At 40.6% G+C, this 22,706-nt stretch overlaps 1 protein-coding gene across 3 annotated transcripts in view; it reads left to right on the top strand.

Annotated features, from left to right (window-relative positions):
• The first annotated feature begins 7,410 nt into the window (after positions 1-7,410).
• Positions 7,411-22,706, top strand: part of ZC3H12C (zinc finger CCCH-type containing 12C) — an 84,078-nt gene continuing 68,782 nt past the window's right edge. The window contains exon 1 of one of the 3 annotated variants that reach the window (XM_032285652.1): positions 7,411-7,659. Coding sequence is in view for 2 of the 3 variants with exons in the window: in XM_032285647.1 (XP_032141538.1) it covers positions 12,305-12,328 (24 nt within the window). In the remaining variant the exon portion in view is untranslated. Of the gene's footprint in view, positions 7,660-12,203; positions 12,329-12,453; positions 12,539-22,706 lie in introns of those variants that run through there. The other 2 variants (XM_032285647.1, XM_032285649.1) reach the window with 2 other exon arrangements.

Genomic DNA, 22,706 nt, shown 5'->3' with positions numbered 1-22,706 from the left:
TTGGAGATGGAATCTTGCTCTGTCACCCAGGTTGGGAGTTCAGTGGCATAATCTCGGTTCACTGAAATCTCCACCTCCAAGGTTCAAGCAATTTTTCTGCCTCAGCCTCCCAGGTAGCTGAGATTACAGGCACCTGCCACCACGCCCTGCTAATTTTTGTATTTTTAGTAGAGACAGGGGTTTCACCATGTTGGCCAGGCTGGTTTTGAACTCTCGACCTCAGGTGATCCGCCCACCTCATCCTCCCAAAGTGCTGGGAGCCACTGCACCCGACTGCATTTTGAACATATCTACTTATTGAAGGAGAAGCCAAGCATTAAAGACATTCACTAACTTATTCACAGCACACAGCTGGTCCCAAGTGGAACTGCATGGTTGGGACTCAAAACCAGGCCTTAAACTTCAAACCTCATTCTTTTCCTCAATGCCGGCCGCCTCCAGAGCCGAGAGCCATTTCTAAGGGAAACTGTTCCATCTAGAGCCCAAAGGGCAGCCCTAGCCGACCATTGTGGTTTTGTTATACCCGTCTCTGGTCTCCATGGTTTGAACAGGATTGGGTAATTGACCCCAAAAGAAGCCAGTCCACAGATTGGTAAGCAGCCTGTGAGATGGCCTGGCACAAAAACTTTTGACTCAACAGAGGTGATCTGAGTCAACCAGATTCTAGCTGAGTCTTGTTGCTTCTAACCAAGAGACTCCAGTTGACTCAATCTTTCTGGAGATAATTGTATACACTATTCTGATTAACTGATTGCGTAGAATAACCTTGTTCAACTTTCTATTTCACCACTCTTGTGAAAACATGTCCTAACAGAACAAGATATAACATGTTTGGAAGTTCCCAGTCTGCTTAACTTCGGATAGACATTTTTCTTTTAGAAATATTTGTTCCTTCAATTCCTTGGCCCCACACAGTCTGGGTCCTCTATTTCTTGGTGCCTTCTTCCTCTATGTTCTAGGTAATGTGCTGAGTGCTTTACATAAATTATTTTATTGAAGGCTCACAACAACCCATAAGGTAAACATTATCCCCATTTTACAGATGGAGAGAGTGAGGCACAGGGAGAGAGTGTTGGTTTGGATCAGGATTGTGGTAGAGAAGGGAAGAGGGCAGATTACAGATATATTTTGAAAGCAGAATCAACATGGCCTGGTTGCTGAATTAGATATGGAAGTGAGGGAAGGAAAGAATCAAGGATGATGCTTAAGTACCAGGGTGAATTGTGCTGCCATTTGTCCAGCCTACAGGTCATCTCTAACTGGATATTCCAGAATCATCTCAAGGTCAACATGTCTAAAACTGAATTCATCATTTTTTCCAAAAGATCTTCTCCTTTTGCAAATATTTTCTTCTTCAAAGAATTTCATCCTCGCTGCTATTAGTGGCAGGTACTTTACAGGAAGGGATACCAATGAGAGAAACAATAAAAAATTTTCCTAGAATTTCAAATTGTTTTCTCCCAACTTTTTCATTTGTTTCCTAGGCTTTGAGCTCCCTCATTTAATCATAAGCTTGTCAGAAACAGAGCTTGTGTCTGTAATAGACCTAACGTTTATTGGGTATTTTCTAAAGGTCAGGGTTTGTGCTAAGCGCTTTGGCTGCATCACCCTCATAACTCTCCTAGCAGTCTCGTGAGGCATGGTGGTTAAGAGTAAGGTTAGACTGCTTGGGTTCAAATCCTTTCTCTGTCGTGTGATTTGGGGCAAGTTATTCAACTTTTCTGTGCCTTGGTTATCACGTGGTACTCTGAGAGTATAGAGGAAAAACATCTAACCCAGATAGATGAGATCAAAGAAGGCTTTCTAGAATGGAATGAAATGCTGAGCTAAATCTTTATTTGCAGAGCTATTAGGGGAAAGATGTTGCAGGCAGAGGGAACAGCTGACGTGAAGGCCAGGAAGTAAAGTGAAACATGGAGCTTTTGATAACTGCCAGTGCAATTTATCAAGTGCAGAAAAAGGGAGATGAACGTAAATGTTTACAAGCACCAGGCAAGTAAGATAAATAAGTGCGTCTGGTCAGGGGTAAGACAATGGGAAGACATGGGTTCCCAAGGCAAACTACTGAGTCCAGCACTCACCTGAAGGGGCCACCTCTACTGAGGTAACACTCTCCTCACTCACCAAGCTCCAGTACACTGCTTATAGTATCTGGAGCCTCCTTAACTTGCTATATGTTCCACCTAGAACTTGCTTTGCAAGGCTGGCTCCTGAACATCATTTCAGCTCAAATGGCATTTGAAAGATGCCTTCTCTGATTACCACCCACATGCCAGCTCCAGACCTGCCAGTACTCCACTCTAGCTTATTGCGTCTGAGCACTTAGTATTATGTGAAATTATTTTGTTCATTTGTTTATGTGTACATTTTGGGTCTTTGTTTAATTGTATGTTGGGTATATAATATAAGCTCTATTGGAACAGGAAAGTTTTCCAACACCTATAACAATATCTGACACACAGGAGCTCAACAAAGCCCATTTATTAATTTTGAATAAGCAAGTGATGGTTTTATTGTATACTTACTCCATTCCACGTTCTATGGACTACAGTAATAAATCTGGCAATCATCAGAACATAGGCAGTAGCTAACAACACAGAAATGTGTGAGAAAACCCAGGACATGTGTGTGGAGCCAAAAGATAACAGATCAAGAGAAATTCATTGTAGGCCAAAAAACATAAAGAAAAACCCCAAAGAGACTGATCAGGATAGTAAGGGGAGGATCCAGGGAAGAAGTGGTATCACAGAAGCCAAAGAAAAACAGAATCCACAGTGTTAAGTCAAGGCTGTATGAGATAATCTGCTTCTGACTGATTATCATGTATAACAGACACCTAGATATCTAAAGATTTCACCCATTGCTGTTTCTCACTGTGCCCATTTAGGGATCTCTCTGAAGAAAGTCTCACCTATATATTTACCATCTGTCTGAGTTTCCTGGGATATATCCCAATAGGGATGCATGTCTGTTCTCTTTTTACCTTATTCAAATAAGCTTTCCTACATTTTCACCTTTGGTAAACAAATTTCCATTCATATATCACTACTCTGCCTCTCCTATAAAATTATTCATTAACAAAACAGAATCTACCATACTTATATTCTGATCCTTATCCTGTTCCCCAGCCATCAAAACCTTGGTAGTATCATGAGTCTGTAGCTTTCAGCCTGTGTTAAGTGAGGGTTGAAGCATCCTATCTGGCCCCCTTCTTAGCGAAAACAAATATAAATTTATACATATATATATATGTTTTTTAGAACTTACAATCACCTAATATATGTGCTAAAAAAAAAAAAAGTCAGAGTTCAGAAAATGGGTAATGACCAGAATTCAGACAGAGGGAAGATACGTGTCATATTCTAATAGGGTGTTGAGGGAAGGTTTCTATAATAAGGTGACATTTGAGCAGCAATCCAAAGGACATAAGGGAGCAAGCCTTGTAGATTTGCGGAGGGTAGGTGGGGAATGCTCCAGAGAGAGAGACAAAAGGAATAATAAGGTCAGTGTGTCTAGTGGAGAATAAGCCAAGGAGACAGCCCTAAAAGATGAAGGGTTAGCAGGATAGACTCAAGAAAGCAGCACCTGCCTTCAACTGAGGAATTCTCCAAGTCTGCCTAGGAAGTAGTAGTGCATCCAGATAGTGTCTGGAATGCAGCAGGTGCTCAGTAAACATTCATTCAATGAAAGAATCCCCAAGATGGAGAATTATTTTGAGGACAAGTTGTCGGGATCCCAGGTGACTAAGTTCACCCTTAACTCAGGCAAGTTTAGCACTTGATCATATTTAGTGTTTTCTCTAGATCTCTTTTCCACCAGATTATCTCTTACTTGCTAGAAAATGTTAAATTTATTTAAGATATGGGCCGTGTTCTTTATTTTTATGATTCTGAGTCCAGTGCCAGTACTCAACAAACAGTTGTTTGACTGAATAAAATAAAATAAAAAGTAGTAGAATATAGGCATAGCATGAAGAGAATGAAAGAAGAGGTGGTTGGTTATCTCTGGGTGAGGGTATTAGAGATCATTTGCATTTTTGAAGCTTTATGTTCCTTAAAAATTTTCTATAATGAGCATATTTTTGTTACAATTCAAAATAATATATTAGAATACTAAAATGTACCAGATGTTAAAGGCAGTGAAATCCATCTCCATTAACCTTGTTCAAGGTTCGTACAGAGGAAGCATCTGAGCCTCAATTTGTTGGCTATATGTATAAAAGAGTCTTAGAAAATGCCAGCTCTCGTTTTTGTACACAGAGAACCGACCATTAAGACAATACAAGTAACTATATAGACACTATCCTACCAGCACTCTAAAATGCTCTTGCAAACATATGTTTCATCAAAGTAAACCACAAAAAGCAGTGGCAGTACATTTCATCAGAACAGTGTCTTCTCGTAAACAAGCTGTCCTTGCCAAGGCTTACTGAACATTTAACTGCCTCTTGTAGTTATCCAAAATAAAATGATGAATTTCTGTATTTCTTTAGCAAAATCTCCATTAGAAAGTAAAGACTGCCAAAGACAGACAATGCTCACTTTTAAAAACAGATGCTTGTAAGAATGAATCAGAAGGCCTAGCCCTTCTCAATGAATCTTCACAGCTATGTGTATAGGACTCAAACACTAGAAAAAGTCATATAACGAGTGAAGAGCTGGAGAAACATTTCAGGGGACTACTGATACTGTTTCAAATAAGGTAAGCTTTTTGACTAAAATGAAGTACCATTAGACATAGGAATAGGTGAATGGCTCTAATGCATCCCAAAGGATAGCCTGACTTACCTCTGTCTATAAGTTTAAACCTATGTGCTCTAGACTGACCGCAGAACAGAAAGGACAGAAGACAAATCACTCCTCTAAGGTCAGAGCTCACCTCCACCAAATCCCTGAATGTAATCTGTGATCCACCAAAATCATTAAAAGCTCTTGGATGGCTCTAGTCTCTTTATCTCTCTGGCCTCAATCATTGTCCATGAAAGGTGATAGCACTTGCTGGTAGAACTCCTAGAGATGTGCTATATCTCTTTTCTGGCTAGATTCCTTATTTCTGACTCCTTCCAGATATTCTTGGGCTAAAAATCTCCTAGAATTCGGTGTTCAATCAAAAATAGCTGTAAGTGTACATTTTCCATTGACTTTCACTCTAAAGCTGAAAGTGAGTACCTGGGACTAGATTGCTTGTTTCCCCTGTATGCCTCTGTCCTTAGTCACTAAGCTCACTTGCCTGCCCCCATCCTAGACTCTGAAGCCTAGATCCTGTCAAGTGACCTGATCCATCCCAACTACCCAAGTCTGGTGGTTCGGTGACTCGGCAGCAAGACTGCCCTGCTGATAATCCTACTGTTCCTGTAAACTGCAGCCCTGATTATGAGCTCTCTCTCCTATTTTATTGCTGTGCTATTTGCTCTTTGTTCGGGGAATTGTTTGGAGAATTTGTCTGCTGGTCAGTTGCCTGTCTTTTTCTTTTTTCTTTTTTCTTTTTTAACCAAATCCCTGCCTCCTTCTGCTAGTTCAGTAGTGGTCTACTTCCTTGTTCCTTCATGCTTGAATATTTTCCTAATTCCATAGTTCCTTTGAGATTTGATTCTTATCTTTCAGAGATCGAAGTCTGAATCCTAGTTCCCGAAGCCATGTCTTTACTACCTTCTAACAAATTAATGCTTAAACAAGCAGCCACAGATTGGAGAGCCATCGGGGTTCCCAATGTCCATCACCAACCTGCCTGTCTTCCACATGACAGACAGAAAAGCTAAGGAAACCAAGGAGCAAGACAGGCAGAGCTCCTGGCTTCAGGAAGCATATTTTCTTATGTGGAAAGACCAACAATAAATCAAATAAGCAAATATAATTCCAGGTGGTGAGTATTATGAACAAACACGCATGCTCCCTTGGCCCCATGCCTACAGCTGACCCACTGTGATGCCTCCACTTCTGTATACTTCCTCCTGTGTCTGCCCACGAAAATATCCCTGGATATTCCCCTTGGGTAAAGCAGTTCCCAACAAAAATCTTCATCAAATCTGAGTTTAGAGCTTTTGACAATTAAGTTGTAAAAACAATGACTAACACCATTAATGCCAGCTGGGAATCCTTGAGCAATAGTGGGATCTCCCCTTTCACATGATTATAGGAATCTTTCCCTTGCCTGGGAAGCCCCAGCCTCAACACGTGCAATTCACAGGACTCCGATAACTTCCTCTTCCTTGTGACTGGGCTACTATTTGAAAAAAATAGTGGCTGGTTATTCACAGAATGCAAAAGAAAGGCATGGGCAGAGCACACATCACCAATAAATGCAGCCTTTAAAAAAATATGTTCCATAGCAAATTCAACACCCAATTTAAAATTCAAAAGTTCTGAAAGGGTATAGAGTAAAAAGTGACACTCTTCTCCACCCTTTCTTCTCAATTATCCAGTTCTTCTGCTCAGAGACAACCAGCATTACCAGTTTCTTGTGTGTTCATCAGAGATATTATATGCATATATAAGCAAACAGAGATTTTTTTTTACATGAATGGTAGTAGACAGTGGACTTTACCTTCCCTTTTCACTAAACAATGTATCTTGAAGTTTATTCCATACATATAAAGCCACACCACGCTCTTTAACAGTTGAATGGTATTTCAATGTATGGAGATGCTGCAGTTTTTTTTATTTTTATTTTTTTCCCATTTATTTATTTTATTGCATTTTAGGTTTTGGGATGCTGCAGTTTAAAGTCTCCCATTAATGGACATCTAGGCTTATTCTAATATTTTTTGCCTTGCAAATAATGCTACAATCAACATTTCTGCAATACAGTTTTCTAACAGAAGATGTACTCTAAGCTGCAAATTCTATAACTCTGTTTTTAACTATTTCAATTTTGTACTTTTATAATTCTACTTACCAGTTTCCTTTTAAAACAACAGATGCTTGTATAGGTGAAGAAGATGCTGTAGTACACCTGAAATCCTAGGTTGAAAGACAAATTTTAAAACTTCTGGTCAAGGTGAACTACAAAGGAATGGTAGGTATGGTCCTTGTCAGGGTGGCAAAATGCCATCTTAAGCACATTTTTTTTTCTATGTTAAGTGTTCACTGCTCTCAAAATTCCTACATTAGCCAAACATGGCTATAGCAGGGCAGCCACACTATCTGTTTCAGGTAGAAAATCCAGCACATGACTGTCTGACACTAACATATTTAAAACCTTGCAATTTTGTCGCTCTGGTGGCCTCCTACAAATGCTGGGGGAAAAACAGTCATGCCGTTGGTAAGGAATCTTGTGGTTACCCATCAAAAAAAGAAGCCCTGAGATTGGTCAGCAGCACATATCTTGTGTCCTCTAGTTTCCTTTCCCCAAGAACTCAGTACTAAAAAGGAACTCTAGCCAGTCCCTGAAGCTCATAGGCAAGGATGTATTTCAGCCCTCAGTGTCTGTCTTATACCCAGCATGTGCTTAGTAAATGGTTGTGATGTAGTAATGCTTGACATTTCATAGGTTGTTGGAATTAACCAGAGTATCTCAAAAAGACATAAAAAAAACTGTGGATGAAACATCACGACAGTCACCTGATTGTGTGAAACTCTTCAACTAGAGGAAATCAAGTGCTGGCAAAAGAGACAGAGGTGAAGGTGCTTCCAGGGGACTGTTTATATTGCTTCAACTAAGGTAAGTGTTTTTGCAGAAATGGTAGAGGCGTGAGACATGAAAGCAGGAGATGGAACTCTCTTGCAACCCCAAGTGTAGCCGTGGGGTTCACACATTTTCAATGAGAAAACTCCTAAGGACACCACTGGGAAACCTCTAAATAGAACTAAAAGCAATTGCCAGGGTGTGTGCCACCTCAGGGTGACCATTGGAAGCCCCAGGAGGTCTTAGATAAGGTGGCAGGGTAATTTGAAGTTCCGGGATAAGGCAGCCAAGGTGAGATGTGACAAGGAGCTGAAACTCTACCATTTAAGGCTCAAATGTGAATCTGGTGTGTGGAAGTCTATACTAACAGCCGTATTTTAGAAGGCAGGAGTGCTGCCTTTGTGACCATTCTCCCTCTCTCTGCTCTTTCCAAAGCATTTGCTTTTTACTAGTGAGGCTGTTCCAAGATTTTGCCTACTATGAAGCCACAGCCACTTGAGTTCTTTAATTATGTGCAATTCAAAGTCACAATCCAAGGTCCAGACTTAACTTTGTAACTAAAAAAGATTTAACTATCCAGAACTAATAATAGCTAAAGTGTCATATTTGCCTAACGCATTTCCAACATGCATACCTGCCTGTTTTGAAGTTTACTATCAGATATTCAGAATTTGATCCTCGATTTTCCAATAATCTCTACATTTCTTTTCATTATCCTAACATCCTCTGAACCCATGAAAATTCTTCCCCTTTATTCATTCTCTCTCTCTCCCTTTCTCTGTCTCTTTAAGTAATATAATTTGGGGTAAAAAAGAGAATATGAGTGGTGTTCCGTAGGCCTATTTAATGCTGAGTCATATATAAACAGTTTATGTTTATTTGAAATTTTCTTTCCACTCTGGTTGATTAAAGATGAACATCCATGCCTAATTATTGTTATAATAGTGACCATTTTAAATTTTCATATTGGTGCTCTTAATAGTAGATAATGAACACTCTTATTTACTGAACTATCTGCCTTTTTGAGATAGGACTATAAAAGTTTTCTATATGTATATCCTGCTGTTACCTCAAATACATGCCTAAAACCAAACTATTCTGAACATTTTTTAGTAGTTTCTGTACCCATACACTGCCCCTTTTTTTCCGTTACTAATACTACAGGTTTCACATTCACACCCACTAAGTCATTTCAGACTTCTCCCTTTTCTTAAGTCCATCTTCACCAAGTGCACTCAATCGTCACAAAGCCTCTATGATTTGTATACTACAGTATCTCACTAGCCCATTTCTTCTTTTCCCTCTCTCACTGTCCACTTTGTGATTTCAGGTCAATTCTCCCATATTAGCCTGCAAACTTGTTTCCCTCCCTTTTCCAAACCATCCAGTAACCATCACAATATTAGTATTCCTCTAATGGGACATTATCGACATCACTTTCTGATCAAAATACTTCCAGATTCCCCACTGGTACATAGACTACGTGGAGCCAAATTCTCTTTCTCTCTCTCTCTCTTGCTCTGTGCTTGAGAGTGTATTCCTCTCTTGTTTTGCAGATCTCTGTACAGTAATTTCGTCCTACTTTTTCTTTCCAGCTTTTTGTTATCCTGTTTCCAAATTTCCCTGGCACTCTTTGTATATGTTGTCAATTCTATGAATATGCCCTTCCTTATCCTCTCCACTTATCAAAATACTACGCATTCATCACAATCTAGCTCAAATCTCCCCTTTTTGAAATCCTGACTCATATTCTGTGTACGTGTCCCCAGCCACTCCAACCTAGTGATTCCTCTGTCTTCTGATACCTCATGGCATTTATTACCTATACTCACATTTGACACTTATACATTATCTTGTATTCTTAGTTTTCTTTTAACTTTTCATGTGTTTTAATTTCTTCAAATAAATACTAAAGTAATAATGACAATTACTGTATCTTATTCACATAATAGGTCCTGACTCTAGAGTCAAACTGACTGCATTTTAGCCCTTGCACTGCTATGTATTGGCTATAATCTTGGTCTTAGCTGTCTCATCTGTGAAATGGAAATAGTGATAGGTATTTCCTTACAAGGGTTTTGTGGGCATTATATGAGACAACACATGCAAAGTGCTTAGAATAGTATCTGGAACACGGCAAGCATTCATTAAATGTTAGTTATAATAACTATTACTCATCTCTCTTACCTTGATCTTTAACCGGGCTTAATCAATATGGAATGGAATTTAGCTGAGTCAATTGTGGGATTACAAGGTAAGAGGTAGACTGTGTGGGCAGTATACTGCAGAGTGGGGAACTTCCTGGCATCACTAAAGTCATGCCATGGATGCTGTCACTTATCGTCAAACAGCCAGCCTCGTTCTAAGTCCCTGCTAAGTCCCTTAGAGATCCTAAGATTAAGGACCTCTAGTTCTGCTCCAGAGACCTGTAAGGTTTTGGCACAGTGTAAAGGGGCTGCTTTCACAGCCCCTACTTTCCTGCCAATAAAATCTGACCCGGCTGCAGACAGCAGGTTACCAATCTTCCTAAGGGTCTTCAGGATGGTATGAAAAAAATGTGAACCTGGCCGGATGCAGTGGCTCACGCCTGTAATACCAGCACTTTGGGAGGCCAAGGAGGGTGGATCACTTGAGGCCAGGTGTTTGCAACCAGCCTGGGCACATGGCAAAAACCTGTCCCTACTAAAAATACAAAAACTAGCCAGGTGTGGTGGCTCACACCTGTAATCCCAGCTACTGGGGAGGCTAAAGCAGGAGAACCGCTTGAACCTGGAAGGCAGCGGTTGCAGTGAGCCGAGATCATGCCACTGCCCTCGAGCCTGGGTAACAGAGCTAGATAGACTCTGTCTCAAAAAAATAAAAATAAAAAATTGTGGATCAGAGAACCAGAGAAGCCAGCCTACCTGCCTGCCTGCAATTTTATTTAATTAGCTTCACGACTGGCCTACTGATGTGGAAAACAGGCTCAGTAAGACACTCTCCTTTCATCTCACAGGCAGTCAGGATGCCCATGTGCACCAGCTGGGACCCCATCATCAACAGCTAAAGAACAACTGATAATAGCAAAAAAAAAAAAAAAAAAGAAGAGGGGGGGACATCTATGCTACTCAACTGAGCCATAAAGGCCTATATTTGCTAGAGAATATTAAACTGAAAATTATCAAGTTTGAACCCCAATAAGCATCATTAATATCACTACCATTAGGCACTCCAAGCAAATCCAACAGATCCAGGCTTAAGCCATGTATATGCCCTACTGAAAATAACTCAAAGGCAATAAGTAATTTTATGAAAGGCGAAAAGTGTGATCAAAAGCATGCACCGTGGTCCAGTGAAACAAATACATCCTTTAGATGTAATCTGAATACTTCACATTCAAGCTGTGTAATTGCAGGTAAATTTTCTAACCTTGATTTTCTGATGGATAAAGGGGATTGTAATACCCAGCTCACACGGCTGCGGTGACAATTAAATGGGACCGTGGATTTAAAGGAGGCTATTTGGCGCGTGACACATGGTAGGGGCACAACACTTTAAGGGTCTGTCCCTCCTTCTCCAGAAGAAGACGCATCTTGCCCAAGGCTAGGCATGAGGACCCTGGTAACGATTCCAAGGGCAGGTGAATAAGATTATTTAAACATTTCTGAAAGGTTGACTTAGTTTGTGCTGGGTGGTGTACAATTCACAGAAGTAGAAAGGCTCTCTGTTCCCGGTGCTTTTCAGCTTGCGGCTCAGGAGCCCACCTCTGTGCAAAGGGCTGTTTCCTTCAGATCTCCTGAAAGAGATATGGATGTATCCTGGGTTCAACCTCAATTTTGACACGATTGCCATTTTCATCAAAGCCAATTTCCTTGCTGAAAGAAGTCCTACCCCTGGGTGAAATCCCAACAGCTTCGTTTAAATTCTCTTACTGGTCTTGCTAATGCAGGGTGTGGTTTTTCCTCATCACGGAATATTGACAAGTAAACAACAACGGGAAACCTGCCCTAAGAAGGCGGCCCGTCGATCTCCTTGACTGCCCAGGACGTGATCCGTATCACTGCTGGGTGAAGAAGGTGTCGCCGAGCGGAGAGGCGCCGTCCTGCACGGACTGGGGGAGCGGCGCGGGGAGGTCGGGACCCCTGGGTTGGGCCGGGGCAGGGAATGGGCGCGAGGGGAGGCGGCGAGGGAACCTCGAGCAGCCTCAGCGGCTGGGTCGAGCCCGACAGGTTCCAGCAGTTCCCCTCACCCCTCTCCACGCCTCCCGGGTTTTCCCCTTGGCTCGGGGTTTCCTGTTTCAGTTCTCGGCGGTCTCCAGCAGCAGGTGCTGGTTTGCCAACCTCAGCTCCAGAGGCGGCGACGGAGGAGAAGGAAAAGAGAGAAGGGGAGGAGGAAGCGGCGCGGCTGCGGCGGCTGCAGGCGGGCGGGCGAGGAGCGCCGAGCGAGGCGGCGGGCGGCGGAGCCGGGTTCGCTCTTGCAGGCGGAGCAGCGGTGCGGACGGCGGGCCGGGCGGAGCCGAGCGCTCGGGCGCGCCCGAGCCGGGGCCCCGGCGTGCGGCCAGCTGGCCGGGCGGGCGGGCGGCATGAGGGAGCTTCGCGCTAGCCCCGCGCCCTAGCGGCGGCTGCGGCGGCCCAGGGCTGAGGCGAGAGGCGGCCGCCTGCCGGAGGGCCCCGGGGCTGCCCCGGCTCCAGGGCATGTTGTGATGGCTGCGGAGAAGAGAATGCAAGTAGGTTGAGCAACAGATCCGAGTGCGCGCGCGTGGGGGGTGTGAGTTGTGCAACCCGGGAAGGGGGCGCCGGGGCTGCGGCCAGCGGGGAGGGCTCGCGGGCGGGCGCGGCTCTGCGCGGGAGGGCCGAGGTGGCCGCTGTAGCCGCGGGCCCCGCCGCCCGCCTGCCGCTTCCTCGCGGGGCGGGCCATGCCGGGTAGCGGCCCCCAGGTTTGTCCTCGGGAAGGGGGTGGGGGGCGCGGACGGCGGCGAGAGCGCTCCTGGGGGATCCGGCCGTGGGGAGGGCTGCGGGGCCGTGCCCGGGCGCCGGGTGGAGGGCGCCGTGGCCGCAGCGGCCGCGCCGGGTGATCTCCAGGCCCAGGCGGGTCGGGCTCCGGAGGTCGAGTCGCCGAGCTCCCGCCACTCAGGTGGGGCCGAGCGGAAAGCCCGGAGCATCCTCCCCGCGGACAACGCCGTCCCCGCTGGGATTTCGGGCGATGTGAGGCCGGACTCCCTGACCCCGCGGCCTAGGGCACTGGTCCCCGCCTGCCTGCCAGCCCTGGGGCATAGATCCTGAACATGGAGGCGGGCTCGGGCGCCGAGAATGGAAACGGACCCACAGCGCTGCCGCCGCGGCTCAGATCCGCGCGCGTTCGCGGGTGAGGCATCACTCGGCATCTCGGATCCAGCCCGGGCCGTTCGCTTGACTAACTATCCCTCCATCCAGATCGCCAGCAACCCCAGGCCGGGCGTCACGAAAGCCCCTCACTCCCCCCGTAGTCCCTCCGTCACCCCCAGGCTCCAGTACAGATCCCTTTTACACGCTGCGTTCATTTTAGCTCGGCTAGTTCACATTTTTAACTTCCTACTAAGAAGTGTTACAAATTTAACTTGGAGAAATGAATCCCTCATTTCTTCCATAAGCTGTCTCATTTAAAGTCCTTAAAAACAACCCTAGCATCCAAGTACTGATTACTCTGTCTGGGGTTCTTGCCATTTGGTTATCCGTTAACAATCCCAGTTTGTGCTTGGCGTTTTGTGATAAAGAGATGAAATACGAATCCAGATTTAGGGAAAGTTTTCCTATTGGTTGACGAGACTACATTGGAGTATCCCAGGCCCATCAGGTGCTTATTGATTCAGACTTTTTTAAAACCATTTTAGAATAGATGCAGGGATAATTGGAGCTAAGTATTCTATGTTTAGAAATTTGGCAATGTTGTTCAGTTTTTCACTTGTTTTGTGCTTGAGTTTTTCCTTTTTTTAATGCATATTATAAACGGAAAACAATGGATATACCTGAAACACATTTTTTGACTATTCAAGAACCACAAGAAGTCATGAATATAGTGTGTTATAAATGTTTTTGTTTTAATGGACTTAGGATTTAGAGGGTATGACTTATGTTTATTTAATCACATATACAGTTAATTTTAGTAGCAGTTTCTTAATTTTAATGTTCTCTGGTGTTTGATTACATGATAGCTTCATCAAAGTTTTGTAAAATTAATCTTAGTGTGATAAGCCCAGGAAGATGCCTATTTCAACTTGACCCTCTGTTCACCTGTTTTCTAACAACTTGGCATGCTTATTTCAAGTTACCTAAATTTGTCTACTTGATGATACCTAAAAATAGAATGGTCTGTTGACCATGTACCCATAGTTCAAAATATTTTAATGTTTTTACATCAAAGAGTCGATTTTACTTTCAAATTAAGTTACAAGATTCTACTTCTAGTATTTGGCCATCATAAAAGTACTTAAACATTATAACTAAAGTAAAATGAACTTTTAAATAACAACAAAGTCACTGGTGGTTTTTAGCCTTTAATAATGGAAGTCCAACGGAACTATTTTAATATAATGGGAAATATTAAAGTATAGGAAACAGAAACTTGGAATGTTTCTATGCTGATGGGAATTTTTATTAGTCACTTACTTTTACTAAATTTTTGTTTTAATGACCAGACTAATAAAAATATCCTATTTTATATTATGGGCTTCTCTGGAGCTGTTTTCATGGGTTACCAACATCTATCTGCACAGTTGAATCCCAAGTGGTTAATAGAAATTTTATCTTTAAAACATTTTTCTCATTCTACAACTATCTTCATTCTGGCAGACCACAGTGATTGCTACATTAATTTTAATTACTGTCACAAATGTAAAAGTGTTGCTGTTATAACTTCTTAGTGTTTTTCGTTGTTTTTGTACATAAATCTAGGGCTCTTTCGTTCTGATTTGATTGCATTTTTAAAGAAACAAACAAGATATTAAGTAGGACATTTATCTTTTTAAAGAAACAAACAAGATATTAAGTAGGGAGTTTATTCTACTGTTGGAATGTAGAATAACACTAATCTGCAGTTATTGCTCATTTGAAACTGGTATGCTTCTGTTCCCTCTGCAAATAATTACTTAATATTACTCTAGCTGCTGTGTAAGGCCCCGAGCCTCTAAAAGGATAGATTATGAACAGGACATAAGGCTAAGTGGAAGGTACTAAGTTTCATGAACAAAGAAGTAAGAAATTCAGGTACTGGGGAATGCCTCGAAGGTAGGATTTGAGTAGGTAGAGCTTGTTTAGGAGTCATTTCCAAATGAGTCAAAACCCTGGCAGTAAAGCAGGGAGTGGGCGGTCCAGTGTGTGGAGCATGGGGCAAATGATAGGAATAGCGGGTAAGGTGGTGAATAGAGTTTTGGAGTATAGTTTTTATTAGAGCAGTATTAAGTAAATAAGATGGTCAGTGAATAATGAAAGTCAATTCAATCAGGATTCCAAATTTAAGCCTAAAATATTGAAATTCTAGGGTTTGATCGCAAACCTACCTAATGCTCTAAAAAAGCTTCTTGAGTTTTAAATGCTAATATGCCTCATGGGCCTGCTGCATGTAAAATCTCATGACTTTACAAAGCAAAAACATGAAGATTCAATAAAACATGTTATACAAAACATTGCATTATACAAAAAATGTAAAACATTGGTGCTGTTTTTGCAATTAATAGTTCAGAGAAATGATCAATTGAGAATGTGATTTTTTTAAAAAAGATCTATTTCATCCCAGCATAGACCTCTAATTTCTTGGTGATTGAAGATTTGTTTAAAAATTTCATAGGATTAATGTGCAAATTAAATGGCTGACACATAGTAATTTTTGGCATCTGATAGCATAAAGATAACTTTCAGATCTGTGTTGTGGGGTATCAATTCTTTACTGTTGTTTTGGTTTTTGTAGGTGACATAGTAATAGCCACATTTGTACACTGATGTGCCAGACAACATGCTAAGTCTACCTGTATTATCTCATTTAACCCTTGAACACCTTTATGCATTGCTCCTATTATCCTCATTCTATACATGTGGAAGTTGAGACACTGAGTTTGACTAACTTGCCTAAAGTCATATAGCTAATAAGTTGCAGAAGGGAATTCCGACCCAGGCAGTCTGACTTTATAACCCATGATTTTAACCACTGTGCAGTTCTGCCTCCATGATTCTGTTTTTAGTTTGTTCTCTAAAAAGTGTGTCATCATGTATGTTGTTTTGACATACATCATTTGAAAATTAAGTGATATATGTTCATTTGCATAGTGTGTATGTAAGACGAGAAGCCTTTCCTCTACAAAGTATGACAGTAACAGGACAATACAGAAATCCTGTCTGGCCAGATAAGTTGAAAGCAAGGGCCACGTCTTTTTACCAGGTTGCGTAGGTCCACTAAAGAGACAAAAGACAGTTTCAGGCCAGCATGGCAAATGATGTAACAGCAGTGTATTTCACAAAAAGGAGCCCTTTTCAGTGAAAGCATCAAACATTTTTAATGAGTAGTGTTTTTAATTGATTTTTATAACTCTTTTCTCAGACTATAGAAATGTAATGTACTTGCTGTGGGAAAAATTAGAAAATATAGAGAAGTGTAAAGAATTTTTAAAACACCTTTTAAAAAAGGTGTAATCCAGAGATAACTCATTTAACATTATGGCAAATTTCTCTCAGTTTAACTTATCTTAGCGTCATCAAAAGATTGTTTTACTTTTTAAAGGAAAATGGAAACTAATTGTCCTTAAAGCACATGGTTTTACATTACAACACTGACAGTAATTCTTATGCCCAGTGATGTAGCTTAAAGCAAAGCTCATAAGCAGATATCTAAACATTCATAGCATTCTGTCTTTAAGATAAGTATCACATCTCTAAGAGTGGTATGGAGTAAGTAGAAAATCCTACGGTCTTCCTGCTGGCTGGAACAGTTTAGCTATTCTTCCTTCACCTTTTGCCTGGATCACACCTTGTTAATACAGGCCTCAGCTTAGATATCACTTGGTTTACTTCATTGTGGTTTGAGAACGCTATGAAACATTTATTATTGTGCCAAGTATTGTTCTAAGGGCTCTACATGTATTAATGCATTTAATGCTTATTACCTGCTTATGAAGAGGCAGTTCAGTACCTCTTTTTTCAGATGAGAATACCAAACCACAATGTGGTTAAATAACTTACCCAACTTCCCACAATTAATAATAGCAGAATTAATAATAGCAGAATGAGGATTCCAATTTATTTAGTCAGGCTAAGTCCCTGTTAAAACAAATACAATCATGCACTGCATAATCATGTTAAAAACAGACTGCATATATGACAGTGGTGCCTTAAGATTATAATAGAGCTGAAAAGTTCCTGTCGACTAGTGATGGCATAGCCATCCTGACGTCATAGCAAAAGGCATTACTCATATGTTTGTGGTGATGCTGGTGTAAACCTACTGTACTGATGATAAAAAGATAATGAACGACTATGTTACTGGTTTATTTTTTTACTATACTTTTTATTGTTAATTTAGAATGTACTCCTACTTATAAGAAAAAAGTTAACTGTAAAACAGCCTCAGGCAGGTCTATCAAGAGATATTTCAGAAGGCAGCATTATCATAGGAGATAACAGCGCCATGCCTGTTACTGCCCCTAAAGACCTTCCAGGGAAACAAAATGTAGAGATGAAGGGCTGTGATCTTGCTGATCCTGACCCCATGTAGACCTAGATTAATGTATGTCTTTGTGTCTTCATTTTCAATGAAGTTTAAAAAGTAAAAAATTTTCTAAATAGATAAAAGCTTATAGAATAAGGATATAAAGAAAGAAGATATTTTTGTATAGCTGTACAATGTTTCTGTCTTAAGCTAAATATTATTACAAAAGAGTCCAAAAGTTAAAAAATGAAAGTTTATGAAGTAAAAAAGTTACAGTAAGAGATATTTATTGAAGAAAGAAAAATATTTTTGATAAACTTAGTATAGCCTAAGTATAGAGTGTTTATAGTCTACAGTAATGTATAATATCTTAGCCCTTCACATTCACTTACCATTCACTCACTGACTCATCCAGAGCAATGTCTTGTCCTACAAGTTTCATTCAGGGTAAGTACCCTATATAGGTGTACCATTTTTATCTTATAGACTGCATTTTTACTCTATCTTTTCTATGCTTAGATACACAAAGACTTCCTGTGTTACAGTTGCCTACAGTGTTTAGTACAGTAACGCACTGTACAGGTTGGCAGCCTAGGGCAATAGGCTATACCATATAGCGTAGGAGTGTAGTAGTCTGTATAGCCATCTAGAGGTTTGTCTAAATACACTCTGTGATGTTTACACAAAGGGGAAATCGCCTAAGGACACATTTCTCAGAACATAACTTTGTCAAGTGACACATGACTGTATTAAGGTCTGTGTAAACTAATACGTGTCAATAGATTTGTCTAGTATTATAAGGTTTAAGCAAAATAATGAAATCGTCTTTCTTAGGAGGTGGGCTTTAAAAGGATGTATCTGAAGTAGAAGAAAGAAAAAAAAAGATGTTAAAAAAAAAAAATGTATCTTTTTCCAGTATAGTTGGAATTATATTACTTAGAGAACTTTATATCCTACCTTCCCTCTCATTTAATATACACTGAGGATTTTCTCATGACATTTAAGTATATTTCTAACATCGTATTATTTAATCATTCTCCTATTTCAGTTAGACATGTTTTTTCCCAATATTTTAATATCATAATGCTTTAGTTGACTAGCTCAGTGAAATCCCTTTTTCTGCATCTGTGTTCTTAGGATGGATTCCTAGAAGTAATGATAAAAGAGAATAAGCTTTAAAGTTTTTTATGCCAAAAAGATTTTCAGAAAAGTTGTATTGATACGCACAACTGTTAACAGAGTGAGAATACTGATTTCATCCCGTTTGACCCACTAAGTATTAACTCTGAAAATGCTTGACAGTTTGTTAGATGAGCATTAATATCTCATTTTAATGTTGACTTTTCTACTTCTATTTTAAATTATTAAGGTAGTACAAGCTGGTTAAGAAAGCAAAATACAGAGAAAATGAAAGCCATCTAAAATCTCCCTACCCAGAAATAACGTCAAGTTAATATTTTGATAAACATTCACCCAATTATTTATTTCTGTGGTTATATTTTACAGAATTTGTACATGAATTTTTAAGTAAAAACATGTCATAATTACAAATATCAGCTGAGTATGGTGGCACGCGCCTGTAATCCCAACTACTCGGGAGGCTGAGGCAGGAGACTCATTTGAACCCAGGATGCAGAGGTTGCAGTGAGCCGAGATCACACCATTGCACTCCAGCCTGGATGACAGAGCAAGACTCTGTCTGAAAATAATCATAAACATTTCCTAATCCCTCGGTCCCAGGCAAAAGTAATTGGTAATTACTCACTTCCCTGTGTTTTCAAAATACTGTATATTTTTCCATAACACTTGCATATTAGATGATAGGTAACTCTTCTTCATTTCTTTTCTGCTTTTTGTCTCTGTTATTCTATCTGTCAATAGAGAAAATACTACCAATGTTTAGATTAGTCATAAGGATTAACTGATAGTACAAAATGGTAATGATAGTACACCATATTGTACAAAGGAGTTTTACCTTGTTGGTAGTCTTTAGGCTCCCTGAGGGCAAGGACCCTGTGAGCCACATTATTTTATCCTGCTGCTTCTGCGGAGTTTGGCTCATAATAATACACGAAATGAATGTGTTTTTATTATTAAAAGCTATATGGTACCTTTTTTTTTTTTTTTTTGAGATCTTACTATGTGTTTTTTTGGTGGGGGTGGGTCTCACTATGTTGCCCAGGCTGGTTTCCAACTCCTGGGCTCAAGCGATCCACTCGCCTCCACCTCCCAAAGTGCTGGGCTGGGATTACAGGTGCGAGCCACCATGCCTAGCAAAAAGCTATATAGTACTTTAAATGAATCTGCTGGCAATGGGTGTGATAAACAAAAGGAAGAACAGGCAGTACCTCATTTTATTGCACTTTGCAGACATTGCATTTTTTTTTTTTTTTTTTTTAACAAATGAAGCTTTGTGGTGACCATAGATCAAAGAAGTCTGTCTGCACCATTTTTCCAACAGTGTTTGCTCCCTTCATGTTGCTGTGTCACATTGTGGTAGTTCTTGCAATATTTCAAACATTTTCATTATTATTAAATCTGTTATAGTGATCTATGATCAGTAATCTGTGATGTTACTATTGTAATTTTGGGGGACATGCCAACAGAAGATGGTAAAAACTTAATAGAGCAATGTTGTGTGTGTTCTGAGTGTTCCATCGACCAGCCATTGCCCTATTTTTCTCCCTCTTCTCAACACACCCCACCCCTTCGCTGAGACACAACAATATTGAAATTAGGCCAATGAATAACTCTATAATGGCCTCTAAGTGTTCAAGTGAAAGGAAGATTCAGGTCTCTCACTTTGATTCAAAAGCTAGAAATGATTTAGCTTGGGGAGAAAGGCATGTGAAAGCCAAGATAGGCCTAGAAGTAGGCCTCTTGCAACAAACAGCCAAGTTGTGAATCCTAAGGGGAAGTTTGAGGAGATTAAAAGTGCTACTCCAGTGAACACACAAATGATAAGAAAGGGAAACAGCCTTATTGCTGATATGGAGAAAGTATCAGCAATACTTTCTCCGTATTGCTGGTGATGGTCTGTATAAACAATCAAGTCAGCTACAACATTCCCTTAAGCCAAAGCCTGTTCCAGAGAAAGGCTTTAACTCTCCAAAGTGCTATCAAGGCTAAGAGAGGCGAGGAAGCTGCAGCAAAAAAGTTTGAAGCTAGCAGAGGTTGGTTCATGAAGTTTAAGGGAAAAAGAAAAAAAAGCAAGAGTGTTAGGTGAAGCAGCAAGTTATCCAGATCTGGCCAAGATAATTGATGAAGGTGGCTACACTAAACAGATTTTTACTGTAGACTAAACAGCGTTATATTGGAAGAAGATGCCATCTAAGACTTCCATAGCTAGAGAGGAGAGGACGATGCCTGGCTGCAAAGTTCCGAAGGACAGGCTGACTCTAAGGGACGAATGCAGCTGGAGACTGAGTTCAGTGTTCATCTACCATTTTGAAAATCCTATGGCCCTTGAGAATTAATGCTAAATCTACTATGCCTGTGCTCTGTACATGGAACAACAAAGCCTGGATCAGTTTACATCAGTTTACAACATGCTTTACTGTCACTTTTAAGCCCACCATTGAGACTTTACTGCTCAGAAAAAAAGATTCCTTTCTAAATATGTAATATTACCATTCATTGACAGTGTACCACCAAGAATTCTGATGGAGATTTACAAGGAGATTAATGTTTTCCTGCCTGCTAACAAAATACCCATTCTGGCAGTCTATGGATCAAGGAGTAATTTTGACTTCACACTTCTTGTTATTTAAGAAATACATTTTAAGATTACAGCTGCCATAGATAGTGATTCCTCTGATGGATCTGGGTAAAATACATTGAAAACCTTCTGGAAAGGATTTGCCATTCTAGATGTATCAGGAATATTTCTGATTCATGGGAAGAGGTCAAAATAGCAACAATAATAGGAGTTTGGAAGAAGTTGACTCCAACCCTCATGGATAACTTTGAGGGCTTCAAGACTTCAGTGGAGGAAATCACTGCAAATGTGGAACATATAGCAGGAGAACTAGAATTACAGTGGAGCCCGAAGATATGACTGAATTGCTGCAGTCTCATGATATAACTTGAACAGATGAGGAGTTGCCTCTTCCGGATGAGGAAAGACAGTGGATTCTTGAGTTGGAATCCAGTGGTGAAGATGCCGTGAATATTGTGGAAATGATAACAAAGAGGATGTCAAATATTCAACTTAGTTGATAAAGCCATGGCCAGGCTTGAGAGGATTGACTCCAACCTTAAAAGAAGTTCTGTGGGTAAAATGCTATCAAACAGCATCACATGCTACAGAGTAATCTTTCATGGAAGGAAGAGTAAATCAGTGCAGCAAACTTCATTATCATCTTGTTTTGAGAAATTGCCACAGCCACCCCAGCCTTCAGCAACCACCACCCTGATAAGTCAACAGCCATCAACATCGAGGCAAGACCACCTTTCACCAGCAAAAAGAATATGGCTCAGTGAGGGCTCAGATAATCATTAGAATTTTGTGGCAATAAACAATTTTTAGTTAAGGCATGTACATTTGTTTTAGACGTAATGCTATTATTGCACATTTAGGAGACTATAGAATAGTGCAAACATAGCTTTTATATGCACTGGGAATCCAGAAAATTTGCGTCACTTGCCCTATTGTGGTACTCACTTTACTGTGACATTCACTTTACTGCAGTGGTCTGGAACCAAAACCACGACATTTCCAAGGTATGCCTATGGATGTGTAAGAGATGGTTATAATAATACATGCCGAGCAGATAATACAATTGATACCCAAGCATTTAAAATTTAACTTAGAATGCTTTGTGTGATTTATTGAGGGGTAATACACATTGGCCTTTGAAGAATATAATTAACCTTATTTATTTCTCTTAGTAAAATCTTATAAAAGCGAATCTTCCAAAAAGTTAGTCTTTAAAGTCTTTCAAGAGCAAAACATTTTAACTATTTTAAACGGAAGAATTTATACACATGAATATTTTTCTTCTTTCAAATAATATGTAGCCTATGATTTCACTTATGGAATATAAGAGTAGCTAACATTTATTGGTACTAACTTTAAGACAGGCCCAGTATTAAGAACTTTGCTTAAATTATTTAGTTTTAAAACTCTATTGGGTGCATACTGTTTTGTTTATCTTCCAGGTAATGGACCTGATCCCTGGAGATGTTAAGTAGCTTAGCCCAAGTTATTGAGATTTCTTTCTTTTTTTTTTGAAGATGGGGTTTCACCCTGTTGGTCAGGCTGGTCTTGAACTCCCGACCTCAGGTGATCTGCCCGCCTTGGCCTCCAAAGTGCTTGGATTAAGGCGTGAGCCACCACACCCGGCCCAGTTATTGAGATTTCTAATTCATTCTAAGTGAAATAGCAATACTTGTTATGCTTTTTGTTTGCTTTAGATGTTGGGGGTTTGGGG

Source organism: Sapajus apella, unplaced genomic scaffold (assembly GCF_009761245.1).
Source record: "Sapajus apella isolate SASKATOON/1434 unplaced genomic scaffold, GSC_monkey_1.0 scaffold16, whole genome shotgun sequence".
Classification (NCBI taxonomy): Eukaryota; Metazoa; Chordata; class Mammalia; order Primates; family Cebidae; genus Sapajus; species Sapajus apella.
Note: the sequence above shows the minus strand (reverse complement) of the source record. Positions and strands in the feature narration are given on the sequence as shown.